The sequence below is a fragment of the Gossypium raimondii genome, chromosome 3, assembly GCF_025698545.1.
Source record: "Gossypium raimondii isolate GPD5lz chromosome 3, ASM2569854v1, whole genome shotgun sequence".
Taxonomy (NCBI): Eukaryota; Viridiplantae; Streptophyta; class Magnoliopsida; order Malvales; family Malvaceae; genus Gossypium; species Gossypium raimondii.
The window spans coordinates 20,129,851-20,154,831 of record NC_068567.1 but is presented as its reverse complement, the minus strand read 5'-3'; the positions used below and the strand labels follow the sequence as shown (position 1 = coordinate 20,154,831).

Sequence of the window (24,981 nt, the reverse complement as noted above, 5' to 3'; positions counted from 1 at the left end):
AGCATTTTTGCTAGGTGGGAAATACTTAACCAAAAATCTATCTGCTAATTCTTTCCATATAGATATGGAACTTGGTGGCAATGAATTCAGCCATGCTCGTGCTCAATCTCGCAATGAGTACGGAAACAACTTCAACCTCAGTGCGTCTTCAGTCACACCGGCAATCCTGAATGAAACACTTACCTCCATAAACAATCGAAGGTGGAAATGTGGATCTTCCGTGGGCATACCACTAAATTAGCCCTCCATAAACTGGCTTGCCTCAATATCTAGCCTTCTAATTCTTGGGTTTAACTCATTGAAAAGTGGCATAGCATATTGTTTGATGCATCGATCCCTATCATGGACAATGAGGATAGGATTTCATACATGATCAACTTCATTACCTTGGTATTGATTTTGATTTCCAAGGTCCATCTCGACTTGTCTTTGAGCTGTTCATTCACGTCTTCTTTGTCTGAAAGTTCGCGCAATTTATGGGTCTACAGGGAGTAAATCGATAATTCGATCTATGCTCATAAACACCTAAAAACAAAATCACAATAATTAAAAAGAATAAGTTAGTAATGTTAGAAAAAAATCAAATTGAAGATAAATAATTTAACAAAAAAAGACTACGGCAACAGTTGACAATCCCCGACAACTGCACCAAAAACTTGTAACGCTTAGGTTTGTGCAAGTGTACACAGTCGTTATCAAGTAATAAGTAAGTATTGAGTTATCGTCTCCACAGGGATTATATTTGTGCTAAGTCACTTAATTTGTAAAATTATATTAACAATTTGGTAAATAAAAAACACAATATAGTTGAGAAGTGATGATTAAAATATATTAAACTAGATACAATGATCCATAATGCTAATTATCCTAAGTATGCAAACTATATGATTGAAATAGATTTTAGTAAAATTAAACTCAATTTGCAACAATTATAACATAAATAAACTAGGACAATTACTTTAATTAAACTCAATTTATTATCAACATGCTTAATAACATTCGGAAAAACATTCCATGGAAACTCGATCTTTCATGAGTTTGGAAACCACATTAGGTCCTTTAGGAATCCTTTACTTAGTAAATACGCATTTTACTGATCCTTATTTACTAAAGGTTTCTTACAATTCGTGTGAGGTAACAGGGATGTCTTAGGTTTGAAATAATTTAATCACACAAATCTAAAAACTATGCAGATAACAGAGCTTGGTTAGAGTTGTTATGCAGCCTACAATTTAATCGTGTTTGGATCTAAATTGAGCATGCATATTTCAATTATGCGTCCATTAGCCGTCGTCTGGTTAGGATCGCTCAGCTAATTCAGGTGCATTTCAATCATGTATGAATGAAATACACACTTGATTTTAATTGAAAACATGATCGATTGAGGCACAAACATTATAAGCATGATTCAAATAAATATTATTTAATCAAAACAATCATCCTAGCTTAAATAAAATTAAGCTAACATTGTTGTAAACAAGAACAAAGAACACATAGCAAACATCTTTATATTCAATTAAAGAAAAGAAAGATTAAACCCAATTCAAAGTGGCTGTCACCTAAGACTCTGATTGATAAGACTCCTTCGTTCCTTTGCTTTGCTCCTTTGCTGATGGTTCTCCAAGGTGGCCGACCAAGGGTTCTTTGAGAGATTTAATTGCTAAAATCTCTATGAAGAGATGATGCTATGCGTGGGAATGGAAAAGGCTAAGAGAAAAGAGAGAATGACGCTTGATGAATGCTTGAGGAATGGAAAATCCTATATATTTTTCCGTTTACAACAGTACACTAGCGAATCTTTCAATTTCTCTTAATAATTCCTTAAACGAACCTAAACCAAAATTTAGTATAAATTCAATCAATTTACCATTAAACCAGCCCCCAAACACCCACTTATGAATTTAATCCAATCGTTGAAATTTTAACTATTTTATGAATCCAAACTAGTTAGATTCCTTACACTGTATCGATGCAGACCGTACGTACAATCGTTCTTCTCCTTTATGGATGATTTGGGGCATTTGGGACAGCACCTAATTCAATGATATACTGGAAAATCATTATCTAATTAATGATTAAATAACTTCATTTAATAAATTCATAACACTTACCCAACAATTATGTCGAAATAACAAACTAGTTACCCTTAATTGCACTTACGCTTCACGATTTGTGGGATCCGAATGACTAATCGATCAAGAATGTTTTTCCCTAATTGAAATGGGTTTGAAATTTGATTAGGAGGGTTCAAGAACTCAAATTAATGCTGGAAAAATATAGGGAAGAACCAATAAACAAAACAACTCTGTTTCTTGCACATAGGCACACGTACCACCACACATGGTGGCCAAAATTGGGGATGAATTTTAAAACGGTTTGAGATCTCATTAATTTCTGGAAAAATTCCTTTGAAATAATTTAAAATGCTCCAAATTCCAGATCTGAAAATTTTGGTTTTTAATTGGAAAAATTAATCAAGAAATTGAAGAGAAAAGAGACCTTACCTAAGCTAGTCGAGAGAAACGGCAATGGCACTTTCTTGACAATGTTCGAGATCGATCTTGGAGTTTAAGATTTAAGATTAGGGGATGATTTTAAGGAGGAAAAATTCCAGCAATATGGTGGAGAATATGTTAACAAATCTTGTGGCAAAAAGAAAAAGAAAGAGATGGTAAAACTAGGTGTAGGCGACAACAACAATGGAGGAAAGGAAAAAAAGTTAAAATCAAAGAGAATGAGAGGAGGAGAGGAACGGCTAGGGTAATGAGAAGGAGAATTAAAGGATAATTATTAGTGAAAATTTAATATTTATACCTAGGTTAACTAGGCTTGGATGGCCCACACATTAAAACAAGGGGTTTTTGTCAAAAAATTAAATTACTTGCATGGGAATTGAATTGAAGTTAAGACCTCAAGGATAAATTCACTAATGTTTAACCATCAGACCAATAACTCATTCTTGATATAATTTTGAAATATTTATTTAAAAAAAAAAGCATGCTACATACTAGGGTTTAAGGCAAAATTTGCAAAATAATAAAACTGATGCGAGAGAAGAGATTTGAACTTTGGTTTCAAGAAACGTTACACTAACACTTAACCAAAAAACCAATACCTCATTTATTTCCTAAAAATGCATAGATAATTTAAAAAATTAAGGCATGATCACTCTCTCTCAATTCACAAACCCGATTCTACTAACCCCCAATTTTTGGGATGTTACATTAGCCATGTAAATCACATACAAAATCCAATACACATGGATGAATTCAACAAGTAATCATATTTCATATACATGTATTATTCATTTCATATATCAATGTATCATGTAACATCACTTTCATGTATTTCATGTAAATACCTGTAATAGTTCATCTTGAACTCATATAATCTCGTAACAAAACTGTGCCCGTTGAACCATTTTGAATATCGTTGGATACGTGGGTAGCACACACGAGGTGCACTGAACTATAATCCGTCAATTCCTATACATATATGCTCATACGAGCTAAGACTCGGTATGCTCTTATGATCTATAATCGGTAAGCTCCTCTGAGTTGAATAACGGTAAGCTCATGCGATCTGAGTATCGGTAAGCTCATACGAGCTAAAATCGGTAACCCTAATGACATGTCATTTGTATCCTACGAATTCCTAAGGTTTAAACGGGGATCGATAGTCATCGTATGTCGTCGGATATGCGATCGGTAATTATACATAGCAATTGTACAATCCATATACAGATATTTCAATTAAAGCATATAAATACGCAATTTAATTACACGAACTTACCTCGACGAGCATACGTAGATACGGAGGCAACTAATCCGAGATTTCCTCTTAGCCATGCTCCAACTCCATAAGAGGTCTAACCGCATCTATACGAATGAATTTAACTAAATTCAATATAATTCACGTTCAATTTAGTCCAACACATTTTTGGTAAAATTACCCTTTTGCCCCTATACTTTTAATTCTTTACAATTTAGTCCCTAGGCTTGGAAAATGAAATTCATTAAATTTTATCCTTAACCAAGCCTATTTGAATTTTATACATGCTTATAGGAGCCCAGATATTTGACAAATTTATAAATTTTACCAAGAATTTATCATATTTTTCAATTAAATCCCTAATTGACAATTTCACTAAAAATTCCTTTACAAAAGTTGTTTATCTAACAACAACCATTCATTTTTTATCATCAAAATTAAAAACTCAAGCATGCTCATCAATGGAAAAACCCTAATACTTTAACAGTTTTGCAAATTAGCCCTCGGGCTAGTTAGATTAAGCTACAATGATCTCGAAAACGTAGAAATCATTAAAAACAGGGCAAAAATCACTTGCCAATCAAATAAATAAGACTAGCCAAACCCTAGCTCAACAATGGTTTCCTTTTGCTTTAACTTTTAGTTGAAAATAAGAAGAAAAAGATGATACTTCACTTTGGTTTTATTTAATTTAACATATAATTACCTTTTTACTAATTTAACCTTTAAAAACATTAATAATTACACAATTGCCAAGCCATGTACATCCAATATCAAGTTAAATGGTCTAATTACCATATAAGAACTTCCACTTTAAATTTCTATTTCTATTTAACAGCTTTAGCTATTAGAAATTTAGTTTTGCACTTTACGCGATTTAGTCCTTTTTATCAAATTAAGCATGTAAACAATAAAATTTCTTAACAAAATTTTTATACGGTATTTTTATCATACTGTAGACCATAAAATAATAATAAAATAAATTTTTTGACTTCAGATTTGTGGTCCCAAAACCACTGTTCCAATTTCATTGAAAAACGGGTTGTTACAGATCCTCCGTTCTGCTCGATGCTTCCTTTGCTCAAGAGTTCCTAAGGTGGCAGGCTAAAGAATGGTTTTGACAAAGCTTTTGTGGCTAAAGGATGGAAAGGAGATGAGAGGCTATGCAAGGGAAGGAAAAGGGGAATGGAATGTAGAGAAAATGCTGATGAGAGAAAAGAAATGAGTTGTGAGGAATTAGGGATTAAGGGATTGGTTCATGGTATTTATAGGTGAAGGTAAGGGGTAGAGTTAGCTAAAAATAGTATTTGAATTCCTTCTTTTTCTATCACACATGGCCGACCACATTTCAAGGAGAAGACAATGACTAAGTCTTTTCATTTTGAATTCAAACCAAGGCTATTAATAGCCATAGGGTGGACGGTTTCAACATAAAGTAGTTGGGTTGATTTCTAATTATATTCCGACTATAAGGACCTTCGATTAAATACCACAATGCTTGCTTTTGGGCTACCATCTAGTTGTACCAAAACTGGGCTTTAGTTCCACCTTGTTGGACGGTTTCTCAGTCCAATAATGTAGCAGACATGTCCATCTTTTAGCACATCTTTTACTGGGTCAAATTATCAACCTCATGACCCAAATTGCATGGTCTTACTGTCCACATAAATTAATTTGTGTATGCCCATGTCTCATTCACATTAATCACATCTTCAGTGGTCCTCCTACATAGTGAAAAATAACATATTAATAAATTAACATGAAATAATATAAAATATACATGAAAATCATGTAATTAAGCAAAATTTCACATACTTTATAATTTCATGCCCAATATTACTATTAAGTAAAATTCACTTATTTTAATAACAATTACTCAAGATTAACATATTTATTAAGAAAGGTTGTAAAAATATATAGAAAAACTCCCCTTGGCATTTTTGACAAAACGAAATCAACAAATGCCACAAATCTCCCTTGAGATCAAGCAAGGAACAACAAGAACGCAAAAGATATTCATGAAGTCCGTAACAATATATATGAAAAAGTAAACCAACAGCCTTGTGTGAAAAAGCACTAAAGCAATCAACATAAATTGATCAACTTCAAAAAAATGTAGAAACGCAGAAAATAACCAAACACGAAATAAAAATAAGAGAAAAAACAATAAGAAAGGTAATAGCATAGCAACTCTCGCATCAACACTAACTCTCTCCCCCTTTTTGCCAAAATGCAGACCAACTCCCCTATCACCAATTGGTCGACTCCAAGTCACGAAGCAAAACACCAAGTCATGCTTTGTGAATGTGTAGATGTTGAATCCCAATGTTAATAGTATCAATTTCAATCCTTAGAATAGCCATCACTTGAGCTTTTTAGACGGCCACCGCACTTTGCGCAATGCTGAGTCTTCTTGTTAAAACAACTGATGGAATGGGTGCAATAGGAACAAGATCATTTACTCAACTAGCCTTAAATAGCTTGCTTTAAATCTTTAATTCTTTGAAGTCTTCAGCCATCACATCATTCTTCAATTTGATATTCAATCATTGTAGAAGCATCTAATAAATCAAGGAAGGAAACGGAAAAAAAACTTTCAAGTGGAGACAAATTCGACCTGCTTGACAACCTAAACAAAAATAAACTGCCCAATATCAAATTGGATTTCCTGTCCTACCATGCAAAGCAGTCCTGCTAAAGGCTTGTTGGTGGACGATTTGTGCACAACTAGAAGCCAGTTATGGATGGAAATTTTTTAACTAACACAAAACTTAGGTGTCAATGGTGCAGGTGATAAGATATTGTTATTAGACCATATTTGAACTACCTGACATGTAATAACATTTACAATCTTATTATAGTCATCAGTACGTTCATTAAGAACACATAATTTTTTCAGAAATTGATTGATAATTGTGAGACTAAAAGTAAACATGTTCTCCGCACTTTAACCTAATGAAAATTACCTGAACCGTCCAAATCAACATCATGTTGCAAGTTGCAATAAAAGTTTTGAACGATTTCTTTCACATACAGCAGCACATACATCACAAACTTAAGCAAATTTCTAGCTTCAAAAATATGCAGTAAAGAATATTTCTCAAAATGAGCCATCAAAATGTTTCTTTCATCAACACATTTTTGCTTCGATACCTTCTCCCAACGCTTCTTAGCCAAGATATCTACAAAATTAAGAGGTGTTACATGGACGATGTCTTCATCATGTTTTGAGTGAACCTCTCTTTTCCGTTTTGAGCGAGTGGTGTGACCAGGAGTTGATTTGTCACCATTTTGTATACCCTTGGCATTAAGTTGAACTTGCATCTGAGCCAATGTCTCACCAGCATCTCTGGTGTAAAAACTTGTTGCCTGATATGTCAACTCTTCGTCTCCCCTACCTTCGCCTGCCATTACATACCTTGTTGCAACATCAATCAAACCAAAGATTTTTCTTTTGCGAGATGACCGTTCATGCAAAGTTGGCGAACACTTCAACTTTGGCGAACTAAAAAATATGAATTGGATTTGAAGAGCTTGCTTGCAAGTTATGTTTACAAAATATATTTTCTTTCTAAAAGATTTAGTATCTATTAGTATAACATATTTAGCATTTATTAGTATAAAAAATCTATGTTATTTCTTTCCATATTTAGGAATTTTTGTTATAAATACCCATGTTACATTGTTCAATATAGATGAGTGAAAAATACTAAAAACCTTAGCAGACAATTTTTTTGTTAATTTTTCTCGTTTCTTGTCTACAATTATTTATTCCATAGTATCGAAATTCCAACAAGTGGTATCAGAGCTATCTTTTTACGGGTTGTTATTATTCTTTCTCAACTATACATGGCTTCTGTGAGTTTTTCACCACCTTCACCGTTTGTTTTCAATAGAAAAAACTATCATATATGAGTTGTTAAAATGAAGACCTACCTACAAGCTTATGACTTTTGGGGGGTTGTGAATACTGATGTCGAGCTAGCACCATTAAGGGACAGCACTACAGTCACTCAAATTTAAACACCATACTGACGAGCGAGCTAAAAGATACAAGGCAATGTCCTGTATACAACACTGCGTCTCATATGTCATATTCACACGTATTATGGCTTGTGAGACTCCAAAAGAAGCTTAGGATAAGCTAAAAGAGGAGTTTCAAGGTTTTGATAATACCAGAAAAAACAACTTATTAATCTTAGAAGATATTTTAAGAATTTAAAGATGAATGAGGATAAAATAGTGAAGCAGTACGCAGACAGGATTATGGCGGTTGTAAATAGCATCAGGTTACTTAGGGAAGAATTCATAGATAGCAAGTCATTGAGAAGGTCATAAAAACACTTCCAAAGGGGTATGAATTGAAGATTTCTTCCCTCGAAGACTCAAGGGATCTCTCGGTGATCTCTCTTTCAGAGTTAATAAATGCAATGTATGCTCAAGAGCAAAAAAGGGCATTAAGGCATTGGGAGCGTGCAGAAGAAGAAGCACTGCGAGCCTTGAGCATTGATGATATGAACCCCTAGAAACATAAGGGTAAGAAAGGTTGGAGAGAGAAGAAAGAAGATAGATTGAGAGATGGTGGTAAGGAAGAAAATCCACCCGATCTCACTGCAAAAAGACAAATCACTTAGAGAGGTATTGCTGGTTCATGCCAGATATTCAATGTAGAAGCTGTAAACAGTTTGGCCACATGGAGAAGGTATGCCAGAACAAAGGTCGAACTCCTCAATAGAATGTACAGGCTCCTGTAGCTAAGGGAGATCACATTCAGGAGGAGTAAGTGATCACAACCACAAGTTTTGTATCAAAATATAGAGTCCCAAAAGGTTGGTTGATCGATAATGGATGCACCAACCACATGACCTCAGATGAAAGCATCTTCAGGAAGATTGATAGAAGATGCAATATTAAGGTGAGGATTGGCAATGGCAAACTCTTAGAAGCTAAAGGAAAAGGGGATGTGCTAATCAGCACTCCAATAGCTCTAAAGTAATTACAGTTGTGCTTTTAGTTCCTGAAATAGATCATAATTTCCTTAACATTGGTCAATTGATAGATAAGAAATACACAATTGCTTTTAACGATAAATGTTGCCCTATATTTGATTCGTTGGGACAAGAAGTGGTCACAGTCTCAATGAATAATAAAAGCTTTGTACTGGATTAGAACTTTGAGGCTTCAAGAGCCTATACCAGTTCAATGGATAAATCATATAGTTGGCACAAAAAGACAAGGACATGTGAACTATAATTCTCTTAGTTAAGTGTGCAAGTCAAAATCAATTGAGAAGATAACTAAAGTTGAAGCTAAAGATAAAGATGAAGGTTTTGATGATCTTCCTGTTAAAAGCATCAGGCCTATTGTTGAAACTTATCACAGATGTGACTTAGCAGTATTGGAGCACACAATTTTTGAAAAAGTTGCACAAAAAAAACAACATTGGAGTTTGCTGCAAGATGGTTAAAAAAGAGTGTTACAAATTGGCTACTCATGCAATAGCAAGCAGCAAGATGAAGCATGAGCTTGTGAGCTCACCAAAATGCAAGTTGCTAACTCGAAAAAAGTGTGTGTTGACAAATGTGTGAGCTATGAAAAGTGTAAGCTACAAACTGAATGAAATACATGCTACAAAAGTACAAGGACACCAGAATGTGAGCACATCAAAGTTCAAGCTTGTGAACAGGGCAGGATACAAACTTGCAGGCATTCTAACCAAACCACTTTGAATGTTGAGGTTTGAAGAGTTGATGGATAAAATTGGTGTTTGCATGAAGGCCGAGGAGTGTTGCGAGATGATCGTTCATGCAAAGTTGGGGAACAGTTCAACTTTGGCAAACAAAAAAATATGAATTGAATTTGAAGAGCTTGCTTGCAAGTTATGTTTACAAATATATTTTCTTTCTAGAAGATTTAGTATTTATTAGTATAATATATTTATCATTTATTAGTATAAAAAATATTTGTTATTTTTTTCCATATTTAGGAATTTTTTTGTTATAAATACCCATGTTACATTGTTCAATATAGATAAGTGAAAAATAATAAAAACCTTAGCAGACAATTTTGTTGCTAAATTTTTCCCGTTTCTTCTCTACAATTCTTTCTTCCTTAGTATCGAAAGTCAAACATTTTCTCTGCTTGGAACTCATATCTTGATCAAAATATGTAGAACTTTCCTATGATCCTTTGTTAGAGTCAACTACAATATTAGGCCCCTTGGAAGCATCAAATATTTTTTAAAGTTGGTCAAGAATTTCATCATTTTTTTTCCAGTCACGTCAATAGTTGATTCGGGTGACTACTTTGATTACTCTCCAATGTCATTTTGAGAATGCGGTTTGTCAGTCACTTCAACATGGGAGTCAAGCGAGCTCCTTGGTTTCTTTTTGGTTCATTTGTTTCACCCTTGCCATGAGTTCAAAATGATGAAAAAAGATATAAAGAAAAAGGAAAACAAGAAAATAATAGTAGTTGTATAGGAGAAGAGTGAAAGAGACTTATCTTATAAAAAGTAGTGATTGACTAACATTAAACCACCTTAAAGCACCAATCTTATCACATAAAAAGAGTTTAAACCAATCATAAATACCTTCTTAAAAATATTATCTCAAGAGCGGTAAACCTGGGAGGGAAAATAAAATATAAAAGTTGATTTATATACGACACAACCCAAGGGAACCTGGATATAAAATGATGGCGAATATCGATATGTTTTGTATGTGAGTGCAACATAGAATTTTTGATATATTGATAGCTATCATATTGTCACAATAAACCATCTGAACATGAGTTGGAATATTGTAATCTTGTAGCATTTGTTTCATCCAAATAAGTTGCGTGCAATAACTAACTATTGTAATATATTCAGCCTTAGCTATTGAAAGAGAGATAAAATTCTGTTTCGATCATGACACCAAATTATTTTCCTAAAATAAAAACTCACCGAAGGTACTTTTATAGTCATCTATACTCCAGGCTGAATCTGTATTGCTATATCCCACAACTGCCTTACTAGTGTCTTTGGCAAACCACAACCCATAATCGAACGAACTTTTAATGTATTTATAATGCGCTTTACTGCTTATGCGACTTCTTCGGGTCAGCTTGGTACTGAGTGCAAACCCCTATGCTTTAACAGATATCAAGTCTTCTTACTATCAAATAAATTAAGCTCCCAATAATACTTGGCTACATAATGTTGTCAACGAAAATTTTGTCCTTGTCCATTCCGAGTTTATCGCTTGAGCTCATAGGAGTCTTATCATTCTTGGCTTAGTCGAGATTAAAATTCTTAATCATACTGAAAACATATTTTTCTTAACTGACAAATATGCCTCTTTCAAGCTATTAGACCTGCAATTCGAGAAAGCATGTGAATTCCCCGACTATACCCATCTCAAACTCCAATTTCGTAAGATAAATGAACTCATCTCTAGCTTTTTTTAGAGGTAAACCCAAATATAAATTTCGTCAACGTAAATATGAACAAGAGTAATATTTTTCTCACCATTCTTCACAAACAATGTTTTACCGACACTTCCCCAAATATGCCCTTGTTATAAGAAATATAGGGACAAGCATTCATACCATGCCTGTGGAGCTTGTTTAAGTCCATATAACGCCTTTGATTGCTTGAAAACATGATCAAATAATGTGGATTGACAAACCCTTTTGGTTGTTCAACATAGTCTTCATCGTTAAGCCACCCGTGTAGAAATGCACTTTCGGCATCTATCTGAAACAATTTCATATCAAGAAAACAAGTAACAAGCAGTAAAAGTCAAATAGTGTCGGTGCTTATGGAAAAAGAGATAAGAATAAAGAGAACAAAAAAGAAAACTCACACACACTTTACAGATGGAATAAGCTGCTATAAGGCTCTCATGATTTTCATTCCAACAAATTACAATATATATCATGTGTTCTTACAAGTAATCAACTAATCCAACTAACATCTTAGAAAAGTAAAAACAAAACTTGTACGTAAACTGATTAGGAGAAATTATTACTGAAAAACATCATCTCATTGCTAACTTTGTTTGCTTCTAATAAGTTAACATAACAAACAAACAAAACAAAAAAATCAATTTCTGCACTTGCGAACCCTGCTCGTACTTCATCTTGTAGCTCACCAAAACCCTTAACAGCTCACACTAGACAGTACGTGAGGTGGTTCATGCATCGATCACAACTTGGTTGAGCTCGCATCAATGCTGAGCTCACATCTTTGGTGAGCTCACAACTTTGGCTCAGCTTGCATATTTGGATGAGCTCACAACTATGCGATCTATGTTCGCCATTATATGGATGGCCACTTCGTAACACTCCTCCTTGGTCGTAATGCTACGAACTCCAATATCCTGTCTTAACCTCTTAAACATCATTTTTCCTAGAGGTTTTGTCAAAATATTAGCAAGTTGGTCATCTGAACTGCAATGAATCAACTTCACTTCATTTGATTGTTCTTCTCTTACAAAGTGATATTTTATCTTGCAGTGATTTGTCTTGAGATGGAAGACAAGGTTCTTTTCAATTGCAATAGTAGATTGATTGTCACAATATATCTCTATTCCTTCCCCTTGTATGAGATTCAAATTAGACATCAATTTTCTTAGTCAACATGCTTGACTTTACTCAGCTTCAGTAGTTGATTGTACAACAATCTCTTGTTTCCTAGAGCTCCAACTGAACACACTTGATATCAAATTGAAGAAGTACCCTTAAATGTTATTCATATCTTCAACAGAACCAGCTTAGTCACTGTTTGTGTAACCAGTCAACTTTAGCTCATTTACCTTCATAAACTTGACAGCTCAGGTTCCCTTGACATACCTTAGAACTCTCTTTGTTGCTTTAACATGTATCACATTACAGCAATGCATGTATCTTGATAGCAGACTAACAATAAACATAATGTCAGGCTTTGATGTTGTTAAATAAAGAAAACATCCTATAAGGCTCCTATAGTTGCCTTCATCAACCCTTTCAAAATCACCCTGGCTAGTGAGTTTTTCACCTTGTGCAATAGGAGTGCTTGCTAACTTGAAGTTTTCCATACAATACTTGTTTAAGATCTTCAAAGCAAAGCTCTTTTGGCTTATAAAGATCTCTTATTCTGACTGGAACACTTCCAAACCAAGGAAATATCAGCAGCTTTCTGCAACTGCCAATCACCAGCAAGTCATCAACATATAAAGACACTATTAGCGAGGTTTCTTTCTCTTCCTTCTTCATATACAAAATGGGTTAGCTGATACTCCTCTCAAATCCCAAGCTTGACAGGTGTTTGTCAACTCTATCCTACCAGGTTTGTGCGGCCTATTTCAGGCCATATAAAGCCTTCTTCAGCTTGCACACTTTATGTTCATTACCATTAGCTATAAATCCCTATGGTTGTTCAACATAGACCTCTTATTTTAAGATACCATTGAGGAATGCTGACTTTACATCTAATTGATGTATTTTCCATCCTTTTTGAGCTACTAAGGCTAATAGCAGCCTAATGGTGTCCAATCTTGCTACTGGTGCAAAGGTTTCAGCATTATATTGTTAACTCAGTCCCTTTACAACCAGTCTGGCTTTGAGTTTGTTTACTGAACAGTCAACATTTAACTTGGTCATGTAAACCCATTTTACCCTAATAACCTTCTTGCGAACTGGTCTGTCAACCAACTCCCAAGTCTCATTCATCTTAATCATGGCTATTCAGCTTCTATAGCTTCTTTTCAACAATCTTCCATTGTTACCTCTTCATAACTGACAGGCTCTAGCATAGCAACATTACACCTGTCATATATTTCAAAGATAGGTCTGGTGCCTCTGATTAGTAAATCATCATAGCAGTCACCGTCTTGGTTCTAAAATTCATTAGGTTGCATATGTATCTCATTCAAACTTTTTTCCAACCAACTCAGTTTCTAAAGCATCCCAATTCCAAAAAGCTTCTTCATTGAACTTTACATCTCTACTTTCAAACACTTTATTGGTAAAGGGATCAAAGATCTTATACCCTTTCTTACAATTGATGTAACAAACAAAGATGAGACTGGTTGTGCTTTTCTTTCTAGCTTATTCCTTTTAACAGTAAGAATAAGTGCATAACACATGCAACCAAAGATCTTCAAGTGAGGCACTGGTGGCTTGAATCCGAACCATCCTTCAGAAGGTGTCATGTCTTTCACAACCCTTGTTGGCAATCTGTTGAGTAGATAAACAGAAGTGTTCACAACCTTAACCCATACTTGTTTGACAACTTCTTTTCAAACAACAAGCATCTTGACATGTCTATCACTATTCTATTATTTCTTTCACATACACTGTTTTGTTGGGGTGTATTTGTTTGTTAATTGATGCTTGATCCCAACATTTTCACAAAACTTTTGAAACTTCTCAGAAGTATACTCAATCCCATTGTCAGACCTAAGTATTCTTAGCTTGCAACAATCCTAGTTTTCAACAGTAGCCTTAAACTTCCAAAAGACCTTAGCAACTTCAAACTTCACCTTCAAAAAATACACCCAATAGTATCTACTGTAATCAACAATAAAAAAATGTAGTACTTGCTATTGTTGAGTGAAGCTATCTTCATAGGTCCACATACATCAGTGTGAACTAGATGTAACTTCTCAGTGGCTCGCCATGCCTTCTTAGCTAAAAATGGAAGCCTTACTTGCTTCCCAAATTGACACACTTCATACACTACCCTTCACTCAGCTACTTCATGCTTATTTTTAACCATATCATGCTTGTACAGTAGATCAAGTGACCTGAATTGACATGCCCTAATCTCTTGTGCCACAAGTCAGAACCATCAGTTGAACTAAAGTAGGCTTTCAAGGATACTAAGTTCCAGTTTAGAACAAAGCTCATAATATTTATTTCAATTTACATAAGCTTATGACCAAATGAACCAGATATAACACACTTTCTACTTTCAAAAATAACAGAGTAGTTCTTCTCAAAAAGCTAACCAACACTAAGTAGATTTTGATCTATATCTGGTACAAAAAGAACATTAGAGATAACTTTTCTACATGTAAGAGTGCTAACTAGGACATCTCTCTTTCCCTTAGCTTCAATGATCTGGCCATTTCCAACCTTGATTCTTGAAATAAAGGATCTATCAATTTCCTTGAACATGCTTTCATCTGAAACCATATGATTTGTGCAGTCACTATCAATCAACCAATTCTTCTTGACTTTGGTGTTGATTGTTAAGCATGAAGCAGTGAATGCGATCTCCTCCTAAGCTTGATTTTCATTAGCAGTTTGAGCCTGATTAGTCTATTGTTGTTGCTACTGCCCTTTTTTTTTTTTGCAAAGTTTTTCAACATGGCCAAATTGCTTGCAATTTCTACACTGCACACCAAGTCTAAACTAGAAAAACTTCTCTAAATAACCTTTCTTTTTGCAATGAGTGCATGATGGATACTTTTTCTTTTCACCATCTCTACATGGATTTTATTTTCTTTCATTCCATTTCTTCTTGCCTTTGTTTCTTGAAGAACTTGGACCCTCCTTATTTTTGGCTTGGAAAGCACCTTCAGAGTGCTTGTCTGTTCGCTCTTCACTATTCTTATGGATATAGAGCATTTATAAGCTCTGATAAGAAAATTATTGACAGTTTTCTCGAGTCATCCAAGGATGAGATCTTGGACACATGCTTCTCTAGGAGTGTTGTAATAATCTTTTAAACAATTCTCCTATCACTGAACAGAACATCAAGCAACCTTACATTGTTGACAATGGGCATGATTCTCTCTGCATACTACTTGATTGTTTCATTTTCATTAATCTTTAAGTTCTCAAAGTCTCTCCTCAAGTTCAAAAGTTGTTGTTGCCTTGTCCACTCAGTCCCTTTGAACTCCTCTTTTAACTTGTCCCAGGCTTGTTTGGGTGTTTCATAGGCACAATGTAGCCTTATATTTCTTGGCAAACTCATCACTATGCTATCTGATTTGTGCTATTATTGGATTAGCTCGCAAAGATGGTGGCTCTCTGTCTGACTCAACCACTTCCTATAAGTCATACGCTTGAAGATATGTCTTCATCTTCATTACCCAAATGTGGTAGTTTTCTCCAGTAAAAATGAAAGGTAAATGTGGTGTGAAGTTTCCAAATGACATTGTAACACTAACAAGATGCAAACAAATTTTTCTTACATAGCAAAAAACACACACAATGGCCCTCAAAGACTTAGGCTCTTGATACCACTTGTTGGTGTTTATGGCAAGAGAGACAAGAACAAAGAGAACAAAAAAGAAAACTCACTCACACTTAACAGATGGAATAAACTGCTACATGGATCTCATGATTTTCATTCCAAAAAATTATAATATATATCATGTGTTCTTACAGGTAATCAACTAATCCAACTAACATCTTAGAAAAGTAAAAACAAAACTTGTACACAAATTGATTAATAGAAATCAGTACCTAAAAACATCATTTCATTACTAACTTTGTTTGCTTCCAACAAGTTAACAAACAGACTAAACAAAAAACATCAATTTCTACACTTGCAAACCCTACTCGCACTTCATCCTGCAGCTCGCCAAAACCCTTAACAACTCGCACTAGGCAGTACACAAGGTGGTTCACACATTGATCACAACTTGGTTAAGCTCGCATCTATAAATGAGCTCGCAACTTTGAGTGAGCTCACAACTTTGTGATCTGTGTTTGCCATTGCATGGATAACCACTTCGCAACAAATAAATTCTAACCTTGCTATCGGACCAAATGTTTTGTCAAAATCCACCCCTCGACTTGCATATATCCCGAAGCTACTAGGCAAGCCTTGTTCCTAGTAATGTTCCCATACTTGTCACTCTTATTTTTAAATATCTATTTTGTGCCTATAACATTGCACCTTGCAGACAACAAACAAGTGTCCAAACCTCATTTCGAACAAATGACTTCCTATAACTATTCTTGCATAGCTCCCAGCCAATGCTCATCTCGTAAGGCATCATCCACATTTTTGGCTCAAAAATTGAAACACAACAACCCATATTAATCATTTCTCTAAAATTTATTTGTTTCCCTCGTGTTCTTATCCCATCAACAATGCTCCCAATCACATTTTCTGAAGGATGATTCTTAGAAATTTTGGCTAGCGAATTGATCTTGTACTTAGCCTCAATTCCTTTCTCATTAGGAAAACTATATCTATTCTATATATTATTGGAATAGTTGTTGGATCATCTTCTACGTCATTGTCTGGTTGATCTTCTAAGGACTAAGTGAATTGACAATAATCACATTTATTAATTCCATAACAGTCTTAGTTTGAGTATTGTATACTCTGTAATCACGAGTATCCCACAAATATACCATCACAGTTTCTAGTATCAAACTTTTTTTTTTTTGCTTCTTGATCATTTAAAATGTAACAAGGGCTTCCAAAAGTTCGAAAATATGCTACCACTTGCTTCCTCCCTTTCAAAATTCCATACAAGGTCATGGTAGTAAATGGTCTTCAAAAATCGATGAGCAACATAGCATGTTCTATTAATCACCTCAGCCCATAACCTGTGAGAAAAACCTTCCCTTTCCATCTCTTGAAACGTTCTGTCTTTTTGTTCAATAATCCCATTCTATTGATGTGTTCGAGGAGCTAAAAATTTATGCAGAGCTCCTTATTGATCGAAAAATACCCAAAGTCATGGTTTTCAATTTTTTTTCATGGTCAATCCATATCAAAATGATCTTCCTAATGTTTTCACCTGTCTCATTCATAAGCCTTACACACAACTTTTTAAACACAACAAAAGTTTCTGATTTTTTTTAAGAAATCAATCCATGCAAAGTGAGAGACGTCATCAATGCAAACAAACACACACTTTTTTCCCCTTAGGCTATCGATTTGCATATGACCCATAAGATCCATTGAAGGAGATCCAAAGGCATAATGTTTGAGAACTATTGTAACCGAGGATCAAACCAGCGGTGATGTTTCTCTTTCAAATAATGACCCCTCTAAGCCTTGGTAGTCCTCGAACAGCTCCATGACAAACAACCCTTTGTAGACTCTTGTGTTTAACATGACATAATTATTGATGTCAAAGATCTAAGTTTATTTATTGAAGCTGCATTACAACTTTCTTTCTTTACAAGCTTGTAACAATTATAAAAAGAACAAGCACCTTCCATCACGCACTCTCCTTTCGTATTTCTGACCTTGCAACCAACCTAGCTAAAACCCCCAATGTACCCGTCACCATACAACTGACTTATATGGTCAATTTTGCACAAAGAGCTTCAACAAGATGAACATTCGTGAGCTTTGAAAGACCTTCTTCCATTATGACCTATTTACCAACAATTTTTCCTTCACAACCATCTCTGAATCCAAATTTTCTAGCATCACACCTGTGAAGATCTTTTATAAAGTCTTCATTTCTGATCATGTGCCTTGAATAATTGCTATCAAAATACCAGACTTCCTCTATGGAAGCCTTTAGTGACGTGTGAGAAACCAACAAACTCTTTCCTCATTTTTTAACCCAAATCTACTTCGTCTATTGTTGTTATGTCCTAAACACTATTCAAACTGTGTTAGTGCCAAGATTAAAATTTTTGAAATCGTCTAGTAACTTGTAACAGTAAGGCCTTATGTGACCCTTTTTTTACCGCAATAGTGGCATACAATGACTTTTGTCTTCTTGTAACTCATATCTAACACTGTAGGAAGTACTTTCATTAAACTTAACAAAAACTATTGGAAAGATAGGTGTTCATACCTTTTTTAGTATAACCAAGACATTGTTGACTAGGTTCAAATCGTTGTGTAGATAAGATCTCGTCTAATTTAGCACTTTACCCTCAAACTTTTTAAGAGTCATCTTAGCTCCATCTAGCTCATTGTTGACCTTGTCAATAATTTGATTTTTGTCAAGAACTTCATTTTCAAGAGCTTCTTTCTTACTTTTGAGTATACACACTTCTTTACATAATTTTTTTTTGGTTTCACACACCAACTCCATTTATTTTAGTAAGTGAAAATAAGCATGTTCAATAAAACCATCACCATTATCACCTTCTTATTCTCACTTACTAAAATAAATGGCGACTTTTATTTACTTTTCTTTGTAAGTGAAAATAAGCTTCTTAAATGATTTCTTCCTTGCGTATTCACCCCTAGTTTGATTCTTCTTTGCACCTTCTTCTACATGGTTGTCAGAAATCATTTTCTTTGTAAAACATTTCAGTGTTCTATTAAATTTCTTGGGTAGTAACACTATATGTTCCTTGATCTCATCCATGAATTCTATAGTCTATTTTTTTGTTCCAACAATGTTTTGAACAATGAAAGCCATATTTGTTTTGGGATTGTCTAACTGATCTTCTAGTAGTTCAATTCAAAATTTTTGTGGGAGCCGATCATCTCATTCAAATTGAGCGCAGTAATGTCCTTATGTTCATTCATAAGAACTATCCAAGCTTCCTTGGCAGATTCACACATTTATATAACTTTGAATTGCTCCATATCAACATTACTAAAAATGGTGTTTAACGACTTGGAGTTTTCAGATGCCATTCTTTTTTCCTTAGTAGTATAGTACGCCTTCCCTTCCTGTTGTTTAGTAAAATCCATTCCAGTACCAATTGGTCGAGTCCAACCTTTTTCAGTGGCCTCCCAAGCAACGTTTTCAATAGACATAAAGCTTTCATGTGGTCTTTCCGGTAGGCGTAACTCAATGATTCTACTAGAAGTGGGGCTCGTGACACCAAACTTTCTTCTTTCATGGGTTCCATATCTATAGACACTCCACTAGATTGTCTTCAAATACCTTATGAAGCCAAGCTTTGATACCATTTGAAACAAAATTAGTAAACATAAATGGAACAGTTGTTGTTCTAAAGTTCATTGCAATGTGAGATAGAAAGGAAACCATAAACTAATAAAAAGCAATTGCAATACGAAAAGAAACAAAAAAAAAAAAACAAGCTTTTTTAACGCAATCCAGACACAACGGTCCTACATCTATTAAGCCTCTCAAAATATAATTTTATTCAACCAACCAATCAGAACACGTCCCCACTAACTAAAGCGTAACCACTCTCTTACAAGTTGAATTCATGCTGCCCCAATAGAGAACTAGAAATCAACTAGCATACACCCAACATCACTCTCTAATCAATACACGAGAGTTCTTAATACCATAGTGAATATGAAAATCTCAACACAACAAAATCAAACAAAAGCTGGAAATAAATAGTTAGAGAAAGATGATTCAATCTTCTAGCATTCTAATTGCCCACCTCACAAAGAGAATGAACATTCTATAGAGCCACTAGCAAGAGAAAAGGAACTTGATAAGTTTTGCAAAATAATCAATAAGTCTGCTAAACCAATGCTTCAAGTTTGAAGTCGTCAACCGATAATGATAAAGCAACAATCATTATTCAATAAACTGGTCATGATCAATCATCCATTCGGCTAAGGAGATAATGAAAGAGTTGAAGTTTCCTATACTCTAGATAACCGACTGAGTGACCCATAATATTGTTTTGTCAAAAGATGCCAACAGAACCTTTCAATCTAAGAAACTGAAAACACCATACTAATCAAACAGCACATGGAACAACAAGATGACACCTTCATTCGAATAGAACATGGTTGTAACATAAAGAAACTAGTTATGTATTTGAATTATTAGTAGTTTTCTATATTTATTATATAATATAAATATTCATTATTAATTAATTTTAGTGTTAATAAATTATTATTGATATAGTATTAATAAATTAAGTAATTATAATTTATGTCTAATTTATTTTTGTTTTAAATAGTATTATATTATATGTGCTGCTTTTTAGTTATAAATTCGATTTCTCAAGTTTAGATATTTATCTCGAACTTGAATCAAATCATTACCTATCTCGATGGTAAGCTCAAATGGTTATGAGCTTAGTTTTTTCGAACTCTAGTTTCTTTTTTAAACTGACGTTTCTTCAAACTCAGATTTTCTCGGATTCAAGTTTTTCCAAACTAGAGCTATCAGCTTTTTAAAACAATTCAAAGCTCAGGCCTATTTCAGCAACTCTACATCCAAGGGGAAAAGTTTACAGTTTATTGGCTCATTTTCAAACAAAATGCAGAAAATACTCCCTGTAATATAAATCAAACTGTATGGACAGAGCAACTGTCATACTGTAATATATACGTACGTAAGCAACATTTGCAGTCGATGCAAGACGAAAGAAAGAAAAAACCCAAAAAAATGCACTTCATGGATGAAAATCCGCAATCGGTTGTGATAATCAAGGCTCTCTATCTAGCCCATTGAATCTTAAAAGCTTGATGCAAAGCGAGGGGTAAAAAGGAAGTACTAGAATTATACTAATTCCAAAAAGAACCTAAGCAAAGCCAATAAAAGATAGAGCTGCAGTACGCTTTTTGCATGTGAAAAAGGCATACATGCACTCTGTATTTTCTAACCATACTTGCGCTCTGTATTTTCTAACCGCTTATCTCTCTATCCATTTTCATTCTCTTTGTATTCGGCACCTCCGCAACATTATTCCCACTGTTCTGGTGGGAAGATGTATCATGTTGGTATGCGCAATTGGCTCCATTCCTGCATCCCCTGGAACTGTTAAAGTACATACAAGGCTTCATTATCTTCGGTCTAGAATCTCTCAATTTGGTGTTGTTTATTAGTTCTTGGTTCGGTCTTAGGTGCTGGTTGTATCGGCTGTTGAACTTTTGAGCTGGCTCTTGTCTTTCTCCTCCATGTTGCTGAATCAAGTTCTTGTAATAGTTTACATCCTTTTTCTGGGGAAGCCCAACAGCTGGTGAAACAGATATTGGATGGGGATTGGGTGTAACACCTTGTTTATTTGACGGTCCAACTCCAACCCCATTAGGCTGAGCAAAAAATGCTCCACTAGAAGTAGCTGATAAGGATGCAGTACCATTTTCTGTTCTATTGATGTGGGCAGGAAATGGGTTGGAGAGATTTACAGGTGGGGGTGGATTGGGAGAAGTTGCCAGAGGGGATGTTGATTCAGGTAAGTTTTGAGCACCTGAAGCCACTCCATAATCAGTAACTAATTTCTCAATCAATCTGGGATTGCTGAGAATTTTAACGAGAAACTCAGGATCAATCATGTTTCCAGATTCATTGTTTTGGTTAACTGCTGCAAAGGCAGCAGCTGCTACACCGGGTTCAACATTAAGGATCATCCCAGAAGCAGGTTTTTCATCAGCTGAACCACTTGAAACACTTGGCATACTGCCACGCAGAGGAGGTAAAATACCAGGAGCCAACCACTGCGGCTGTGAACTAATGGGAGTTTCAGTTGCTGCATCCTCATCTTCAATAGGAGTGATGGGTATTTGAGGAGTTTGCTGATCGTCATAGTCACAATTTTCCACGTCTGCTGAAACAGAAGAGCTGCACAACCAGAAGAAAATTTAGTCTCATGGAAAAGTATAACCCAAGAGAAGCAGTTTCTAGAAAACCCACCCCAAAACCAGTCAAAAAGAGAAAAAGGAAAAAGTATCAGACTTTGTAGGAATTGCAGATGGCCGAGGATAAACAGCTTCAAGCACTCTCACTTCTCTCTGATTTTGAATCTCCACCTCTTCACTTTCCTCTCCGGCAACAACTTGCCAATTCAAGTCCAAAATAAACTGTGAAGACGTATGTTCAGCTTTGAGGTAAATGCTGGGAGCAATAATCACAAATCAAACTAAAACGCAGAAAAGAAGTCTTTAGAATTGTTACCCTTAGAGGACATCTCCATTTAATGGTAGCAATTTCTAGCAAGTTAATCTGCGGATGACTTGTAGAATGAGCTCCTTCGAATCCCGGAGGCAGAAAGTCATCCCCAGTAGCCCCATTTATATGTGATACCAACGAGGTTTTTGCTTGGAGGTGATCTTGACCACCCACCCCAACTTGTGAAGGTGATTCCTCTGATAGAAACAACCTTATCTGTTAAGAGGAGAAGCAATTATATTTTCTGTTTATCATTTTCAACAAAACAGGGTTGTGAATTTGCTCAAACATCATTTCACCGTACAAACACCATCTAGCAACTGAAGAGAGCTTGTTCAAACAGGGAAATGCAATATATAAATACATATATTAAAGCTTGTATAAACATCTGATTAAGCCTTAGCTGAGTAATAAAATCTCAAGTTGAATTTGAGATGCTTAACCTAGTACTTCTCCTATACTAAAATCTAGTATGAGCTACAAAACTAGGTTGGGTAAACAACTACAAGCAGAAACATAAAGTCAAGACTTCAGAACTATAGCAATATAAGAAACATTACACACTCATACTAATCAAACTCCAAGGAGATTTTACAACTGTATTGTGGTAAACTTATCGTGTTCTGCAAAGATGAACATTATATGAAAGGAAACATCAATAAAAGACAAGCCAAGGCAAGGATGCAATCACTGGTATATTTTTATCATCGTTAGCATTTTTGAATAAGTTTAAAAATCTATGTCTTTTATCATTTCCATTCTCTCATTTCTGTGTCTAACTAGCATGAAAAACTTCCAAACTCCACTAGTAGATTTATTCCCATAACAGTAAGATGCAAAACAAAATAAGCCATAAATTCCACTGAAAAAGAAGAAAAAAACAAACAAAAACAAGAACAGGCCATCATTTAAGACCCTAAAAGGCTTAACACAACAATGGCATCAACAAAACTAAAAACTCATTCGAAATCATGCATTACAAGAATACCAAACCTAAACTAACTTGACTACCAGAAAGGTTCAGATGCAATTAAAGGGACAGAGTAATAAATAAAATATATTTATGAAAGGAAAAAGGAAGCCAAAAACAGCAGAACATGAAGGATTCACATAGCTTCATTCTCCATCATATTTGGTTCACTTAAAATTTTGCACCCCCTTTTTCTTTTCTGTAATTTCACCTGAAAGGGACCCCAAAATTCAGGAACTTCCAAACTAAAATTGCAATTTTACCTGACAAAGGTTAACGTCTGATGCCCAAGTAACCCTTTTTGATTTGTGCACTCCTCGCATATTTACAGATCGTAAAAAAATACAATATATTGTGTTAAGAAAGAGTCGCTAAAAAAATGATCCTTTTCCAGCTCCGATTCTCGGTAAAATGTTAAAAGTCCAATTCCCAAAAGCACCGATTTCAGGGTTGGGTCGATTAAAACCCAAACTCCAACACCACTGTCCCAAGAAAGATAAGAAAAGAAAATGAGACCCAGCAGTTAAATCAACTTACCTCTTTCGAAAACCCTAATTGTAAGAAAATAAAGAAGGAATCGATTGAAAAGCCCTACATATCTATTTCTAATTATCTAATATCTGGAAAGAGAGAGATTCAAGGCAACCCTAGACGGTTTTTCCTTTTTGTCCTTTCCCCGTTTTTCTATCTGATTTATTTTCCGTGTTTCTCTGTTAAATATATTTCTCTTTTTTTTTAGGAAAAAATAAATCTCTCTCTCTTTCTTTCTGGGCTTCTGTTCTGTGCTATGGATGACGAACACAATCTATAGAACGCGTGGAAGTGGAAGGATGATTTGGATTGCTCGTGTTGTATTTACACGCGCTGTAAATGCAAGTGCGATTAAAACGAATTGGACTTTTGAGCTGAAATGTTCATATTCTGACTCAGTTTCATTTGGGTAAATTCCACAAATACTCCTTAAATTAAGCTTAAGTTTATGTTTATCAAAACTTATATTATGCTCGTTAACCCTTTGATGAAATAAGACTCAAAGATTAATAACTAATTTGATCTCTTAATTAAAATTAAAAGATCAATTTGATGTTTTAAAAATTAATGATAATTTTAAAAATCTAAATATGTCAAAAATTATTTAAAAATCTAAAATCATAATTTATTTTATAAAATTATAAAAAATATTTTTATAAATTTTAAATATGAATTCTTTAAAAATTTAAAAAAATTATAAACAATTCAAATCAAATTTGATAAGTATGGATTAATTTGAAGTTGGATAATAAAGTGATGGACTAGATGGGAAAATAGTCTAAGCTTGTAAATTAGTCATGGTCATAAAGAGGTAAAATATTGAAGGACCTCGAAGAATAATAAACCATGAGATGTTATATTGTGAATTTATTAATTGGAATGAGAGCTACTAGATCAATTTCATGTGTTTTAATCTGGACCTTACTAATGGCAAAATGGGAAAAAGCACTGAGAAAATGTGTAGGGACCAATATT

At 34.6% G+C, this 24,981-nt stretch overlaps 1 protein-coding gene across 1 annotated transcript; it reads right to left on the bottom strand.

Annotated features, from left to right (window-relative positions):
- Nucleotides 1-20,875: 20,875 nt before the first annotated feature.
- On the bottom strand, nucleotides 20,876-24,261 carry LOC105793822 (zinc finger CCCH domain-containing protein 6). Its single transcript, XM_012622674.2, has 4 exons — nucleotides 23,739-24,261; nucleotides 22,512-22,721; nucleotides 22,293-22,417; nucleotides 20,876-22,178 (listed from the first exon to the last, which is right to left on the bottom strand). Exons 1-4 carry the CDS (start codon nucleotides 23,796-23,798, stop codon nucleotides 21,242-21,244), a joined length of 1,332 nt encoding a protein of 443 aa, XP_012478128.1. The 5' UTR covers nucleotides 23,799-24,261; the 3' UTR covers nucleotides 20,876-21,241.
- Nucleotides 24,262-24,981: the final 720 nt, after the last annotated feature.

What these genes read in the sequence shown, in the direction of transcription:
- LOC105793822 (XM_012622674.2), bottom strand. Translation starts at nt 23,798, where the DNA reads ATGCGAGGAGTGCACAAATCAAAAAGGGTTACTTGGGCATCAGACGTT. An exon ending in CAGACGTTAACCTTTGTCAG is followed by an intron (nt 22,722 to 23,738) that starts GTAAAATTGCAA and finishes TCCTCTTAACAG; the next exon opens with ATAAGGTTGTTTCTATCAGA. An exon ending in CCATCTGCAATTCCTACAAA is followed by an intron (nt 22,179 to 22,292) that starts GTCTGATACTTT and finishes CTGGTTGTGCAG; the next exon opens with CTCTTCTGTTTCAGCAGACG.